Source organism: Corapipo altera, unplaced genomic scaffold (assembly GCF_003945725.1).
Source record: "Corapipo altera isolate COAL_440 unplaced genomic scaffold, ASM394572v1 171, whole genome shotgun sequence".
Taxonomy (NCBI): domain Eukaryota; kingdom Metazoa; phylum Chordata; class Aves; order Passeriformes; family Pipridae; genus Corapipo; species Corapipo altera.
The window spans coordinates 270,487-286,242 of NW_020884972.1; the positions used below are offsets into that span (position 1 = coordinate 270,487).

Below are 15,756 nucleotides of genomic sequence, written 5' to 3' on the forward strand. Positions count from 1 at the left end.
CAAGGCCGGGTTGGAGGGGGCTTGGAGCAACCTGGGATGGTTGGTGGTCCCTTCCACCCAAAGCATTCCATGATTCTGTGGTTCTGTGAACTGCCCCTGCAGCCAATAAATCCAGGGGAGTGAAAGCAGGGGTGATAATCTTTAGGAATCTGCCAGAAATTTCCTTTCACTGGTCCCTGCAGTGCAAATGCTCAGAAATATTTCACCTTCCAATGCAACACAGAGAGTTCCTGCACGAGGCAAACAACACCAGTGCCTGGCAGTGATTGTTTGGAGGCCCTGAATTGCCACCACCATCCCAATGGGAATGCTGAAAAAAGTGGGATGTGTTAGGAAATGTTACTGTGTTGCAGCTCTGCCTCGGGAAGGTCCAGCTCGGAGCAGAAAGAAAATGAACTTATCAATTTTTCAGAGCACAAGCGTTTGCCCAGCAGGACTTTTTTGTGTTTTATGCTGTGGCTTGACATCAAAACAGCCTGACATGCCCCCCTTTCCCAGCAGGACAGAGGCTGAGCAGCATCCCAGAATGGTTGGGGTTGGAAAGGACCCTAAAATCAGCTTATTCCAACCCCCCAAGTGCCCCCGGGGGCTGCTGCAGATGAAGTGAGTGACCCTGACAATCCATAATTAACCCCCTCCCCTGAATCTGATAGTTCAGATCTCAAGCCCCTGGAAAAAAAAAAAAACCTACAGGAAAAATATAAATCTTTCTAAAAATTATAAATCCCTCTAAAAATTATAAATCCCTCTAAAAATTCAGCTTCCCAGGGAGGGCAGGACCTGCTCACCAGCCTGTCCTGCAGCTTGCTGTGCTCATTCTTTGCCTTCCTCCCTTCTCAAGGAGCATCCAACACCACCCAGGACGAGGCCCTGAATCCATAAATCCCAGTGTTTTCATCCCTTAGCTGTCTCTCTCGAAATACTCTCAGGACTTGTGCTCAGCTGGGCTCAAATGTCTGTCCTTGCCCTCTTGACTCAGCTGGAATGAGCCCAATTTCCACCAGCTGATTACCTGGGGCGTTATTTATCAGAAATTTAGGGTGACCAAAGGAGGTTTGAGGGTGTCAAGGTCTCCAGTTGACATAAATCACTATAAATTCTGGGCCTTGGAGGGTCACACCAGTTCATATCACTCCGTGGTGTGGAACAGAAAAGCGAACCAAATTCTGATTTCCTGCCTCTTCTCCCACTCTGACAAAATTCCTGCTGATATTCCTGTTCTCCCTCCTTGCATGGATATCACTAAGACCTATTTAGGCTTGAATTGCTTAAGATTAAGCTTAAATCAGGCTTATATTAAAAACAGGCAGTGACTTAGCAACACCCTTTAAGCTGATAAATGATTTTTGTGTTATCTGCCCAGTTGCCTTCATTCTGCTGCCTATCTAAAACATAAAAAATCCACCCCAAATCCCCTTTATTCCCTTCATCTGATTCTTTTTTTTTTTTTAAGCTATTCTAGTGAATTCATTATCACTGCCCATATTTTATCTCCTCTCCCTGGAAGCAGTCAGGCTGTTGTCTTACTCCACCTCCTGCATTTTCTTCCTTTTTTTTTTCCTTTTTTTTTTTTTTTAAGGAAGCTGCAGGACTCAGTCTCGCCCTCCTGTAGCATTTCTTTGCTGCAGGTTTGTCAATAGTGAATAATCAAGATTCAAAGGGATGCTGCTGCTTTCCCACTCCGGGGGAGTTGCCCCTTTCCTTCCCTTTCTCCTGCCTCCAAGCCCAGACATCAGGTTGCTCTTTGCTCCCAAGTGTTTCTTCAACTTCCAGGTAAAAAAAATAATAAAAAAAAAGTTCTCCAGAAGCAGAAATATGGGGCTGCATTTCCAAAATCTCTTGAGAAATAAGGCAACGTTTCAGGCTGATTTCCCTGACTCATTTTAACCTTCAGATCACCTTCAGGATAACAGAGCAGGAGCCCTGTCCACCTGCACCTCCCCATTTGCAATTAAAACAACATGGGTTTTATTTCAGGAGGGTTTCTGTCTCTGCTTGCAAATTCCTCTGTGAATTCAAACTTTTTCCCTCCTCTAAATATCTCGATTTTTTAAGGTGATCCACACGTTTTAGGAGAGGTCTTGTGTTGTCCTCTAAAAGTTTGTATTGCTGCATCTCAGTATTAAATAAATAAGTCAAATTCTGTCACTGCTTGATTATAAAGCAACAATTTATTTTGCATCCTGGGTAAATGGATTTAAAACATCAAGGTCTTTAATGAAAGGGAGATTTATTACCAAGTTCCATATGCCCCTCCTTACTTGCTGTTCAACACCATTCCCTTGTTTTCAGAAGATTAAATGGATAATAAAAGCTCCCAAGCACCTCTGTTATCCGTGTGTTTTCTTCTACAGTAAGTTTTCCATATGGATCTGTTCCCCCCTCCCAGTCTTTACTTACCAGGGGAAAAAAAACCCATTAATAAACCAGATCATAGCATATCCTTTTCCTAAAAGGAAACAAAATGCAATGCCCTAATAGGCAGTAATTTTGTTTTGACTTCCAAATGAAGTCCAAAGGGATGGTTTGTGCCTGTGGAGAAAACTTGGAGCAAAATGAATGGAGCGGATTTAGAACCCGTGATTGCTTCATTAGAATGAAACATTTTCCCTGTGTTTATAATGTGAAATTCCAGAGGTTGAGCAGTGGCTGGAGCTGCCCCTGGTTGCAAATCCAAGGCAGCAGATCCAGGGATAATTCCGAGTCCTGCTCCGACTGCAGTGCTGCAGTCCTATGACAGCATCATATTAATGAGCCAGCAGAGGGGTGCGATGCTCCATGTGCTCGCAAAGTTTAACCCTGTCCCTCAGACTTCCCGAACTCTCCACAGCCGCCTCCAGCCGGGAATCGCGGGTGTGCCCGTCCCGAGGCGATTGTTGAGGAGCATTTTGCCTGTTAAGATAACCTGCCTAAAAATTCAGGCTGTGAGCACAGGCAGACCCTCTTCAGCACCTCCCGACCGACGAGTTAACTCTCCCCCCTCAGCGCTCCTCTGCTTTGCCAGGGGAGCTGTGGCAGGGATTTTTCTAGCACCAGCAGGTTTGGGGGTTTTTTGGCTTTTGGTTTTGTTGCCATTTTTTTTTTCTCTCTCTCTTTGCAGCTTACTAAACAATTTCCCCCGTAGCTGTAATCCCTCCAAGAGGAGTTCAGAGTCTGGCTGGTGGCCAGGCACGGTAACGCAGCCTATACAAAGTACATTTGATCGTGTAAACATCATTTTTTTAACACGGTTTCAAAGACGAATTTATTCCTGAGCAATGCACCAAGCGTTAGAACCGAGAGTGGGAGGGAAAGAGAGCGAGGAGGAGAAGGGGAGAAGAATCAAGATATGAAGGATTTGGGATGCCGGGGGGGGGGTTGAGGGGTGTCTTCCAAACTCTCGCTGCTCCAGCCCTGCCAGGGCTTCCCCCCGTTGCTCCCGCAGAGCCCCAAAAAGCGGCGCGGGGAGCGCCCGGTGCCGCAGAGCCGCCGCCTCCCCCCCGCCCCCAGCGACCTTCACACGCCAGACCCCGCCTGGGGAAGGGGGGACAGGGGGGGCTGGACCCTCCCCACACATCTGAGGGTCCCTCTGAGTGAGGGAACCCCTTAAATCCCCCCGGTAAGGGCGGTCCCCCCGCCCTCCCTCCGCGCTCCCGGCGGGAGCTGTCCGTGGTGATGCAGCCGCCGGATCCCGGTCCCCAATCCCAGATCCCGGCCCCCAATCCCAAAATCCCGGCCCCCCGACCCCCGGCCCTACCCTGCTGTGCGACCCCCGCGCTCCGCTCCGCCACGGCCGCTGCGGGAAGGGGGGGATGGGGGGTGGAAAAGAGAGAGAAAAGAGGGGGGAAAGAGGGAAAAGAAATGAAAGGAAGGCGGAAAATAAGGAACAGAAGGGAAAGCAAGGAAAGCAAGAATAAATAATAGAAAGGAGAGGGAGAAAAGAAAGGGGAGAATGGAAGGAAAGGGAAGAAGAAAGAAAGGAGGGAGGGAAGGAAAGAAGAGGAGGAGGGAAAGGAAGGAAGGAAGGAAGGAAAGAAAGGAAGGAAGGAAAAAAAGAGGGTGATGGCCTAGGGAAGGGGGGGAAAGGGAGCAGGGCAAGAAGGGAGGAACAGGGGAAAGGGAAAGGGGGGAGCAGGGGGGAGAAAGGAGGGAGCGGGGGGAGAGGGAGCACGGGAGGGGGAGTAGGGAGGGAGGAGCCGTGGGAAAAGAGAAAGGGGAAGGGGGAGAAGGGAGCGGAGGCAGCGAGGGAAGGGGCAGTGGGGAAGGGGTATCGGGGGGCGTCCGGGGCCGGGCAGGGGGAGCCGGGCCGAGCGATGGGAAGGGCCGGGGGAGCCGGGGCGGGGCGGGGGGCGGGCGCGGGGCCGGGCCGGGGGGAGCCGCCCCCCGCACACGTGTGCGGGGCCGCCCCGCAGCCGCCCGGCCGGGCTTTATAAGGGGCGGCGGCGGCCGGAGCAGCCCCGCACCGCCGCCCCCAGCGCCCCCACCATGAGCTACACCATGGAGCCCCTGGGCAACCCCTCGTACCGCCGGGTCACCGAGACCCGGGCCACCTACAGCCGCGCCAGCGCGTCCCCGTCCAGCGGCTTCCGCTCGCAGTCGTGGTCGCGGGGCTCGGGCAGCACCGTGTCCTCCTCCTACAAGCGCCCCAACCTCGGGGGCCCGCGGGCCGCCTACGGCTCCACCGTGCTGAGCTCCGCCGACAGCCTGGACGTGAGCCAGTCCTCGCTGCTCAACGGCGCGGCCGAGCTCAAGCTGAGCCGCTCCAACGAGAAGGAGCAGCTGCAGGGGCTCAACGACCGCTTCGCCGGCTACATCGAGAAGGTGCATTACCTGGAGCAGCAGAACAAGGAGATCGAGGCGGAGCTGGCGGCGCTGCGGCAGAAACACGCCGGGCGGGCTCAGCTGAGCGACGCCTACGAGCAGGAGCTGCGGGAGCTGCGCGGGGCCCTGGAGCAGGTGAGCCACGAGAAGGCGCAGATCCAGCTGGACTCGGAGCACATCGAGGAGGACATCCAGCGCCTGCGGGAGCGCTTCGAGGATGAGGCGCGGCTGCGCGACGAGACGGAGGCGACGATCCGCGCCCTGCGCAAGGAGATGGAGGAGGCCTCGCTGATGCGGGCGGAGCTGGACAAGAAGGTGCAGTCGCTGCAGGACGAGGTGGCCTTCCTGCGGGGTAACCACGAGGAGGAGGTGGCCGAGCTGCTGGCGCAGCTCCAGGCGTCCCACGCCACCGTGGAGAGGAAGGACTACCTGAAGACCGACCTGACGACGGCGCTGAAGGAGATCCGCGCCCAGCTGGAGTGCCAGTCCGACCACAACATGCACCAGGCCGAGGAGTGGTTCAAGTGCCGCTACGCCAAGCTCACGGAGGCGGCCGAGCAGAACAAGGAGGCGATCCGCTCCGCCAAGGAGGAGATCGCCGAGTACCGCCGCCAGCTGCAGTCCAAGAGCATCGAGCTGGAGTCGGTGCGCGGCACCAAGGAGTCGCTGGAGCGGCAGCTCAGCGACATCGAGGAGCGCCACAACAACGACCTCACCACCTACCAGGTACCGGGGAGGCGGCCCAGGGGTGTCCCCAGCCCGCCGGGGGTGCGGGGGGGAGGGATGCGGGAGGTGCGCGGCCCCGGCTCCGCGGCGAGGGATGCGGGAGCGGGGGTGGAGGATGCCGGGGAGGGCGGCGGGAGCGGGTGGGTCCGGCTCCGATCCCGGCCCTGCCTCCCGGAGCGGCGGGGAGAGTTTCCAAAAGTCCCTTTCGACAACTTTGCCCCGCTCGGTCCCCGCGGGGAGGCGAACGCCTGTGTCACCGAGGTTTTCTGCGTCTCCCTTGCAGGACACGATTCACCAGCTGGAAAACGAGCTCAGAGGAACGAAGTGGGAAATGGCCCGTCACTTGAGGGAATACCAGGACCTCCTCAATGTCAAGATGGCCCTGGACATTGAAATTGCTGCATACAGGTACAGTAGGACCGTTGCAGACACGTCTGGAATATTAATAGCACTGCAGATGCTGCTGGCTGGGGGAAGCTTTACCACAGATGAGAAATATCTGCTTGCAGTGAACACGAGTGAAATTAGAGCTTGACTAAATTATTGCAGCAGTGAGAACCCAGAAGGTCATTAGGGACCAGCTAATCAGTGGCAAAGCTCCCAGCAAGCCCCGTGGGCACAGGACGGCAGTGACTCAGTGCAGTGGCACCCCTGTGCCGCATTCTGTCCTTGGCTGCAAAAACAGAAGATGCAGCAAAAGACGAGTTTATTTTTAATTCCTGTTTGCTTTGCATATGCCAAGCGAGCCGTGCTTGTCACTTGAATTCCCTTTTATCGCCTGGGAGAGACAGGGCACTTGCTTGATCATGGTTTCAGGCGGGGAGTGCTAATCTGCCTGTCACAAACACTTTTGCTTTTCTTGCTCAACTTTCCTTCAGAGGCACCCGCTCTAATCTTGCTTGCTGTTGCCATCACCTGGCAGGTTTTTTTAGTCTCCTTTGTGTCTCTTCAGAGCTCTCATCGGAGAGTTGCTGATCTTTCTGGGTCACGGGCTTAGATGACAAACGTGCATTTGAACAGAAGAAAAGTAAAAACAACAACAAAAAACCATCTCCAGTTCTGTTTAAGTTCCCGAGGTTGTTCAGACAGACACACAGACACCAGGGTCTACAGCTGGCTGCTGCCAAAGTTAGCTGAACCAAAGTCTCCAGTCCTCATATTCACCCAAATTTCTGAAGCAGGACGTGTGCTCTAATCAGCTCTGAGGGGCTCAGCCACGATATTTGCTTTGGGTCTGTTGGCTGGGTCTAATCCTGTTTGCCTAAGTCATGATACACCCCATAAAGTTGGTTATCTTGCCCTGCTCTCTGCTGATTTGTGCCATCATTAATTTTTTTGACCTTTAAGGCTGAATTTCAGTTGATCCCTGAAGGTGTTACCCCTGCACTGTGCAAACCAAACTAAAAGCTGGTGGCTGAATAGGAGCTTTTTGCCAGGCTCCAGGAAAGCTGGGCTGGGGCTGTGAGCTGTGGATTGTGCTGGCCAGTTCCAGCATGTTCCACGTGCAAACTGGCTCCATCCTGCTGGCAGGGAGATGTTAGAGAGTCATGAAAGGGTTTTGGTTGGAAGGGATCTCAAAGACCATCTTATTCCACCCCCCTGCCAGGGCAGGGACACCTTCCATTAGCCCAGGTTGCTCCAAGCCCCATCCAACTTATCCTTACACACTTCCAGGGGTGGGGCAGCCACAGTTATTCCAACAGCTGCCCCTTATGTTGGGTTTTTACACTCATTTTCTTGTTTTTTTTTCTCCTCCTGATCCCCTTAGGAAGCTACTGGAGGGTGAAGAGACAAGATTCAGTGCCTTCTCTGGAAGCATTACCGGTCCCATATTCACACACAGACAACCATCTGTCACAATAGCATCCACCAAAATCCAGAAAACAAAAATTGAACCGCCAAAGCTGAAGGTCCAGCACAAGTTTGTAGAAGAAATCATCGAAGAGACGAAGGTGGAGGACGAAAAGTCCGAAATGGAAGATGCCCTGGCAGCCATGGCAGAAGAAATGGCAGCCAAGGCACAGCAGGAAGAGCAGGAGGAAGAAAAGGCAGAAGAAGCAGCTGCAGAGGAAGAGGCTGTCTCTGAGAAAGCAGCTGAGGAAGAAGAGAAGGAGGAAGAGGAAGCAGAGGAGGAAGAAGAAGCTGCAAAATCTGACGCAGCGGAAGAAGGTGGTTCCGAAAAAGAAGAAATCGAGGAAAAGGAAGAAGGGGAGGAGGCTGAGGAAGAGGAGGAAGAAGCTGAGGCCAAGGGCAAGGCCGAAGAGGTGGCAGCAAAGGCAGAGAAGGGCAAAACACCTCCCTCAAAGTCACCCCCTAAATCCCCCCCCCAAACCCCCCCGTAACAGAGCCGGCCAAGGCCGCCCCGAAGGAAAAACCCGCGGAAGCGGCGAAAGAAGCAAAAGTGGAGAAAGCCGAGAAAGCAGCCAAGGAGGAGGAGAAAGCAGCGTCCCCAGAGAAACCTGCCACCCCAAAGGTAACCTCCCCGGAGAAAGCTGCCACCCCAGAGAAAGCTGCCACCCCGGAGAAGGCGGAGAAGGCAGTGGCCCTGGAGAAGCTGACGCCGGAGAAGTCGCGCTCCCCCGAGAAGGCGGCGAGCCCGGAGAAGCCCCGCACGCCCGAAAAGCCTGTGAGCCCAGAGAAGCCCCGTTCTCCAGAGAAGCCCCACACCCCAGAGAAAGCCCCTTCCCCGGAGAAAGCCCCCTCCCCGGTCAAGGATGCCAAGGCTGTGGTGGAGGAGACCATCACCATCACAAAGGTAACGAAAGTCAGCGCCGAGGCCGAGAAGGAGTCCAGGAAAGAGGACATCGCGGTGAACGGGGAGGTGGAGGACAAGAAGGAAGAGGAGTCCAAGGAGAAGGAGGAGGAGGACAAGGGAGTCGTCACCAACGGCCTGGACGTGAGTCCCATCGAGGACAAGGGGGAGAAAGTCGTGGTGACCAAGAAAGTTGAGAAAATCACAGGGGAAGGAGGGGACGGCGGGCCCACGTTCGTCACCAAGTCGGTGACCGTCACCCAGAAGGTGGAGGAGCACGAGGAGAGCTTCGAGGAGAAACTGGTGTCCACCAAGAAGGTGGAGAAAGTCACCTCACATGCCGTGGTAAAAGAGATCAAAGAGACCGAATAAAAAAAAAGAAAAAAAAGAGCCCAACCATAGCTAAAATCTCAACCAAATCCAAGAGCTTGGGTCGGTGCAAAAGGTTAAGCCATATGACAGCTGCCAAATGCATGTGAGTGACGGCTTCAAAGCAGAACAAGCAGAACGGGTTCTCTCATGGAGGCTCCAGACACACAGTATTTTACTTTTTTTGTGCAATATAGGGGGGAAAAAAAAAAAATGGGGGGGGGGGGATGCATGCAGGCGGGCTCAGGATGTACTCCCCCCACGGGGCTTGGGGGTGGGCAAAAAAGAAAAAAAAAAAAAAAAAAGAAAAAATAAATATAATGCTAATAATAGTGCATGAGATGAAATGTGCAAAGGAAGCTTTTTCTTTTTTTCTTTTTTTTTTTTTTTTTGAATCTCCTGAGCTGTTGGAGGGACGTATCTGAGGGATGACTATGAGATGTATTATGCAAAGAACCAACTGAGCCAAAAAAAGAAGAAGAAAACTGAGCAGAAAACAGTCGTAGAATATTCATGAGAACCAGAAAAAAAACTCTCCTAGCCTTAAAAAAAAATTCATAATAATAATAATAATAAAAAAAAGCTACTTATAAACAATTATGTTTACCTCACTGGTGCAATTAGGGTGGACTTTTGCTCGTGGGAGAACCTTGTTGACATGCACAGTACGCAACCTTTTGTTGTTTGATGTAAAACAGTCACAGCAGTTCTTGCTCAATAAAGGTCAATACTGAGAACACGACTTGTCTGGTGGCTCTTTTTTCCAAAATTCCAATCCTTCCCGAAGTTTGGGGCTCTGTCCTGACTGGGAATGCAGTTGGATGGGTTGAAAAGCTGCTTAGTTTTTTTTTTTTATTTTCCTTAGTGTTCTCTCTCTTTTTTTTATTTTCCTTAGTGTTCTTTTTTTTTTTTTATTTTCCTTAGTGTTCTCTTTTTTTTTTATTTTCCTTAGTGTTCTCTTTTTTATTATTATTTTCCTTAGTGTTCTCTTTTTTTTTTATTTTCCTTAGTGTTCTCTTTTTTTTTATTATTTTCCTTAGTGTTCTCCTTTTTTTTTTCCATGACTTGGGCTTTGATGATCTCAGGAAGGTTTAGAACTTGGATATGACGAGGAGAAAATTTCTTGTAACATAACACAAATACTGGTTTAAATACTTAAAAGCCATAATCCATGTTTTTTGGAGTAGAGAGGAATCCCTTGAACTCTTCTGTCTGGCCTGGAGGTGCCTGGAGGGGTTTCCAACTCCTTTTCCTTGGAAGGGGAAGGTCTCTAAGCCATCAATCCTGCTTGGGCTGAGTCTAAAACTGTTATAATCTGCTCTAAGTATCATTTTCCTCTTTGAACACCAATCTCCAGGTGTAAGAAGAGCCTTAAAGATGTGGTAATTTCCAAATAATTCCTTGATTTTTTTCCCCTGTGTGAACCACAGCTGGGTGTGGCACCAGTTTGTCACTTAAATGTGCAAAGACCCATTAAAGAAACTCAACCAAGACACTCTGAGGCCATCAAAAAGGGGTTATTTCTGATTATTTTGCCCCCTCTTGCACTCATTGTGTGGGAACATCCTTCTTAATTCTCCCAAATGAGATCAATCTGCTGCTGAACACAAAATTCTAAAATCAAATCTCAAAGCAAAGCATTTTTTAATTAAAGGCCTGTTAAGTATTGGCCTGTTTCTCCTGCCACTTCCAGGTTGGCTTTATTAAGAACAAAGCCAATCAAAGGAGCCTCTAAAGTCTCTCTAAATGGAAAATAAATGGAGACAAACAAAACAAGGGGAAGAAGAGGAAGGTCCTGACACCAATTTGGGAACCAATAGGTTGTTATGGGATTCATATTGTGTTTATTTTACATTTCCAAAAGAAAATGAAGAACATGGATGATGCTCCCACCTCCCATAACAAACAAAGAAATGCAAATAATTCTTAATCCTGGGTTCAGGACAAAGACTGCCCTCAAATTTTTAACTAATTGAGGGTCTGATAGAAATCTATGATTTTGATGCTTTCCAATTCTTTATCAATAACTGAAGATCAAGTAGTTTTTAATTGCATGTTCTTCACTGGAGAAGTGATAAAAAGTCCACAGCAGATCAAGCCTTTAAATAAAATCTGAGTGTCTTTGTGTAGCAAAGCACTGAATGTTTCTCCTGCTGGTGTCAAGGGTGGAAATCTGGGCTCCCCAGCTTGGGGGCTGAGTGAGGATTAATTAAAGCAGAGTCAGCAAATTAAATGGCAGCTTCTCCGTCCTGAGCTCATTTGTGAAAGTCCTGTGTGTGTAGGACACAAAAATACCTTTATCTTTAAAAATAAGAAGCCAAGCAGCCCAGTCACACTCCCCTGTTTTCAGTGGTAAAACACAAAAATTCCCAAAGGTTTGGGAGCATTCAAGTTATTTTCCTCTTGGATCTGACCAAGGGAACACCATCACAAAACTCCAAAAACTAAAGCAGAGACCAATATTTACGCTAAAATGATGTTTATGTGCTTCCCAAATGAGTTCTAGAATCTGCTACAACGTCCCAAAGTTCAGCATGGAAAACTGGGAATCTTCAGCCTGGAGATAGAGAAGGGTCACCTTGCACAGGGAATTAAATGCTGGTGGCAGCTCAGCAACACTGTTAACGTGGGTTACCTGGGGCAGGGGGGATCTCAGCCTGGCTGGGTTTCATTTTTAGGCTTCTTTTTCCCTTTTTTCTCCTCAGTTCTGGTAGGACACAACCCCAGGGACCCCGGAGTTGGGATCTGTGTTGGTTTGCTCCTGTTTGCACCTTGGAACCCCCCTGGGTGGGAGGCAAACTGAGGTACCCATTGACATCTATCCCAATATCCTCATTTCTCCCCCCTTTCCCACCCAGAATATATCCCAGTTACACCCCCCTCTGCTCTAACACACAAAATTTGTGAATTTAATCCATTTCCCACTGCAAATGTTTCCACCAAATCCTGAGAGAAATAAGCAAGCAGTTAACACACTTCTAAATGTTTATAAAACTCTAAGAACTGATTAATATTTCATGGTGCCAAGAGGTTTTTGTCTACTGACATCTGCAATCAAACAGTTTCAAAAGAGAGCAGAATTCCCGGGCAGAGATGCATAAATAGGATGTCATTTGCCTGTTCTGCACCAATTACTCCTTCAGACTGCACATAACCAGTGAAGGGAATAATTATTTTCAGGCAGGGAAGTTCGTTAAATAATACAAAAGTCCGTGAAGGGAAAAAACCCAATAATTAAAGGAATTTGGAGTGAAGATTTACGAGTCTTGTTTAAGGTGGGATATCAAGTCCCCTGTGACTTCAGGAGCTGGGGGGCTCCAAACCAGGATCTTTGGACTGTGCTATGTTGTGGAGATGCTACAAGGAAGAGATTTTCAGCGTCCCAGAACTAAGTTCCAGGTGGAAACAAGCTGGGAAGTGTTACAAAACACAGACAGGGTGCATTTGCCAGGGAGCTGCTGAGTCAGGCACTGGAATGTTCTCCAGGCAACGGGGTCTGTGCTTTCCTCATTCCCAAGTGGGCTTTGCTCCTTCTCTGCTCAGGGTTCAACCACCTTCACCTGACCCAGCAAGGCAGCAAATGATGGATTGTCCATCATTTAGTCCCCAGAAGGTCCAGAATCTGGATGTTCTCCCTGTCCAGCTGAGTTTAGGGTTGGGGGTGTGTATGTGCATCTCCAGGGAAGCATCCAGGACCTCCCTGCATTTGTGGGATGAGATCTCAGCCTGAGCCAGCCCCTGCCTGCCCCCCAAAATTCCAGGACACTCCCGGCTTTGCTTGCAGCTGCAAGTGGGGTTAAAGTTTCTCCCGAGCCTCCCTCTGCCAGCTTTTACTGCATTGCGTCAAAGCAGGCTCCTGGTTTTCCAAGGTAAAGCAAGGACTGGCAGCAGGATCCATCCCAGAGCCCCTGGGAGCACCTGGACACACAAACCCACTCGTGCAGCCTCCCTGCCAGCCCTGCCCCCGGGCACAGGGGGTGCCAGCCTGGCTGGGCACTGCTGCCCGTCCCTGCCTGCAGCTCCTGCCTGCGGCTGACTCACGGCTCCTGCAGAGCTGGGAAACCTCTCCCCTGAGCTGCAGGGCATCCAAAGGAACATAAGGAGCAGGGATCAGGCTGGGGAAGGCTGCAAGGAGGGGTGTGTTTGCTGCTGGAGCTCCAAATGGGCTGGTTTGAGCGTCCCTGGGGACACCTGGGAGGGGCTTTGCTTCCCAAAAGTGAAGGGGATGAGAAGGGCTGAGGGAAGGGGGAGTTTATCTGCAAAACAAAATGGGAGAGAGGAGGAGAAATCAAGTGTTGGAAAGTTAAAAAGCTCAGAGTGCTTGGAGAAAGGCAGGATGGAGGAGTGGGTTGGATATGTCGTGGAACGGGTTGGGAGGGACCTTAAAGATCATCCAGTCCCATCCCTGCCATGGGCAAGGACAAATTCCACCAGCCCAGGGTGCTCCAAGCCCCATCCAACCCGGCCTTGGACACTCCAGGGATCCAGGAGCAGCCAAAATGTCTTCAAATATCCAATCTAAAGCAGCACATGGAATGGTTTGGGTTGGAAGGGACCTTAAAGATTATTTAATTCCACCCCCTACCATGGGCAGGGACACCTTCCACTAGCCCAGGTTGCTCCAGCCTGGCCTTGGACACTTCCAGGCATCCAGGGGCAGCCACAGCTTCTCTGGGCAACCTGTGCCAGGGCCTCCTCACCCTCACAGCCAGGAATTCCTTCCCAATATCCCACCTACCCCTGCCCTCTGGCCGTGGGAAGCCATTCCCTGTGCCCTGGCACTCCAGGCCCTTGGAAAGAGTCTCTCCAAGCTGTTCAGCAGAGCTCTGCTCAGGATGGGCTCTGCTCAGGATTGTTTTGCTCCTCAGGAGCTCAACCTTCTCCCTTCATCCCTCCTTCTCCCTGCCATCCATCCCTTCCTGCTGGAACACTGCAGGGAATTCCCAAGAACCAGCTCCAAAATTCAATATTCTGCTGTTTGAGCTGAGGGAATCCCACCCCAAGGGGAGCAGGGCACCTCAATCCCACCAGCAGCTTTTAAAAGCACTGAGCAAACATCACAAAAAGTCTCTGGCTCTTGGTGCTGTAAATTCCCCTAAAAATTCAGCCCTGCTCTCCTGGAGATGGAAAATAAAATCTGCACAAACACAGGTGGAAAAACCTCCATTAGAAGCAGAAAGGAAAAGTAGAAAAACCTCCCTTAGAAGGTAAAGGCAAAAAAGGGAAGATTTAAATGAGGTTCAGTTGAAGAAATTGAAAATTATTTTACTTTTGGTTCTCAAAAGCATCAGAAAAAAAAAAACAGGAAAGAAAAGGAAAAATTAGGAAATGACACTGGAATTCCCTGAACAGGAGTTACTGGAATTTCTGCATTTCTGAATGGTTTGACCAAGCTCCTTTTTCTTTCTCCTGCTGTTTTGCTTGGGGATGTGGAAGAAAATACTAATTATTTGTGCTTACTTCATCGTTATCTTCTTTATAGCTCTTTCAATACTGAAAAGGGAGATGCCTTTAGAACACCATAAAAATTTGTATATAAAAAATAGATTTCCTTTGTCTCCGGACAAAGCCAGAGGGGAGCCAATGAAAATAAATAGACACCACAAAAATCAGTGTAGACATTTAAAAAGCACCCCCTTAACCTGTCGTACAGACTTCAAATAAATGTTTTACACCCCTTTATCAACCTTTGAAGAGCATCAGTGACACAAGACACACACACAGACACTCCATGTAAGCATTTCTTTATTGACTTAGCTTTATTGCACTTATTGAAGCCTCCATTATTTCACCCACCCAAGGTTTCCACAATTGTTTTTAAATGCAAGTTAAAGGCAACTTTCATTCCCAGGACTTTTTTTTTTTTTCTTCTTTTTTTTACTTCCCTCCTCCCCCCCTCATATTTTTAAATGTTAAAGTTCTGGATCACCCCAGGAAAAGACAGAACCCGTGGAGACCATGCAGCACTCGGGGAACAAGCCAGTGGGGGCTCTGCAAGCAAAAAACTCAGACTCTGCACAGAGAGAAACATCAGAATCAGGAACTTTAAACCCCAGTGGTCACTGAAATAAATATGTGGGACTGCAATTTTAGCTCAGTCAATCGTTTATTCTCTTGGCCTGATGGAAAGCAAAGCTGCCTTTAAAAAAAAAAATCAAGCCTTCTTCTTCACCTCACTCTCCTCCTTTCCTGCTGCTTCTTTCTCTTCCTTCTCTTCTTTCTCCTCCTCAGCAGTTTCCTGAGACTCCTCCCCTTCTTCAGCTGCTGTTTCTTCCCCTTCTCCTTCCTCCTCCTCACCCTCTTTGGCTTCTTCAGATTCTTCCTTTGCACCTTTAGAAGACAAAAAAAAAAAAAAAATAAATATTTCACCTGAATGTACCAATCCCAATTTAATGGGAGCCAGGGGACCTGCACACCCTCTTCTAACCCCCCACATTTTGGCAGCCAGCTGCAACAAAACTGCACAACCAGCTCACCCTGCCTTTCAGAAGGAGTGAAACACTTCATAAAACATCATGGCCTCAAAAAAACATCGATTCTGGACTCACTGCTTAAAGCTTTATTCAAAAACTTGGGTTCAAGGAGCAATCTTGTTGCTCTTTAGATGTAATTAATCATTAGAATTCATCTTTATCCTAATAAATGCCTCAAATAGCTTAGTGGCAACCAATGAATTTCAGATATGAAATATCTGCCACCCCCTGACCCCACTAATTCCATCCACAGACACCAGCTGACGTTCCCATTATTCCAGGTTGCTCTCTGGGAATTCATATTTAGCTCAGGATGTCCTTGTTCCTCCTTTTCGAGGGTGTCTGCTAGCTGAGAGCTGCTTTGCTGCCACCTGAACATTATCAATCTGCTTTTTGGGAACCTATCACCTGCCTGACACTGGACATTTCACCTTATCTTGCACTCAACGTTCAGACTTTGCTGCTTAAATGTTTAATCCTGCCACAAGTGGGAAAAGGGAAGAGGTTTAATCATTAATAATTGGGATTTCTGAGTTTCATCCCACACAAGCAGGGTGAGGCATGAAAGAAAGGGACCTGAGAGAGAGACACAACAGAGAGGGACCTGAGAGAGAGAGACAACAGAGAGGGACCTGA

The 15,756-nt window shown here is 49.6% G+C and overlaps 2 protein-coding genes across 3 annotated transcripts in view; one reads left to right on the forward strand and one right to left on the reverse strand.

Annotated features, from left to right (window-relative positions):
* The first annotated feature begins 4,441 nt into the window (after positions 1–4,441).
* NEFM (neurofilament medium) lies at positions 4,442–8,989 on the forward strand. Its single transcript, XM_027665169.1, is given in 4 exon segments — positions 4,442–5,526; positions 5,810–5,934; positions 7,295–7,847; positions 7,850–8,989. Coding segments are annotated over 4 exon segments (2,541 nt in total). The 5' UTR covers positions 4,442–4,464; the 3' UTR covers positions 8,651–8,989.
* A 5,386-nt stretch (positions 8,990–14,375) lies between these two features.
* NEFL (neurofilament light) overlaps positions 14,376–15,756 on the reverse strand; it is a 5,156-nt gene continuing 3,775 nt past the window's right edge. For both annotated transcript variants that reach the window (XM_027665173.1, XM_027665172.1), the window contains exon 4: positions 14,376–14,977. In XM_027665173.1, the coding sequence (XP_027520974.1) occupies positions 14,802–14,977 (176 nt within the window). In that variant the 3' untranslated portion in view covers positions 14,376–14,801. The remainder of the gene's footprint in view (positions 14,978–15,756) is intronic.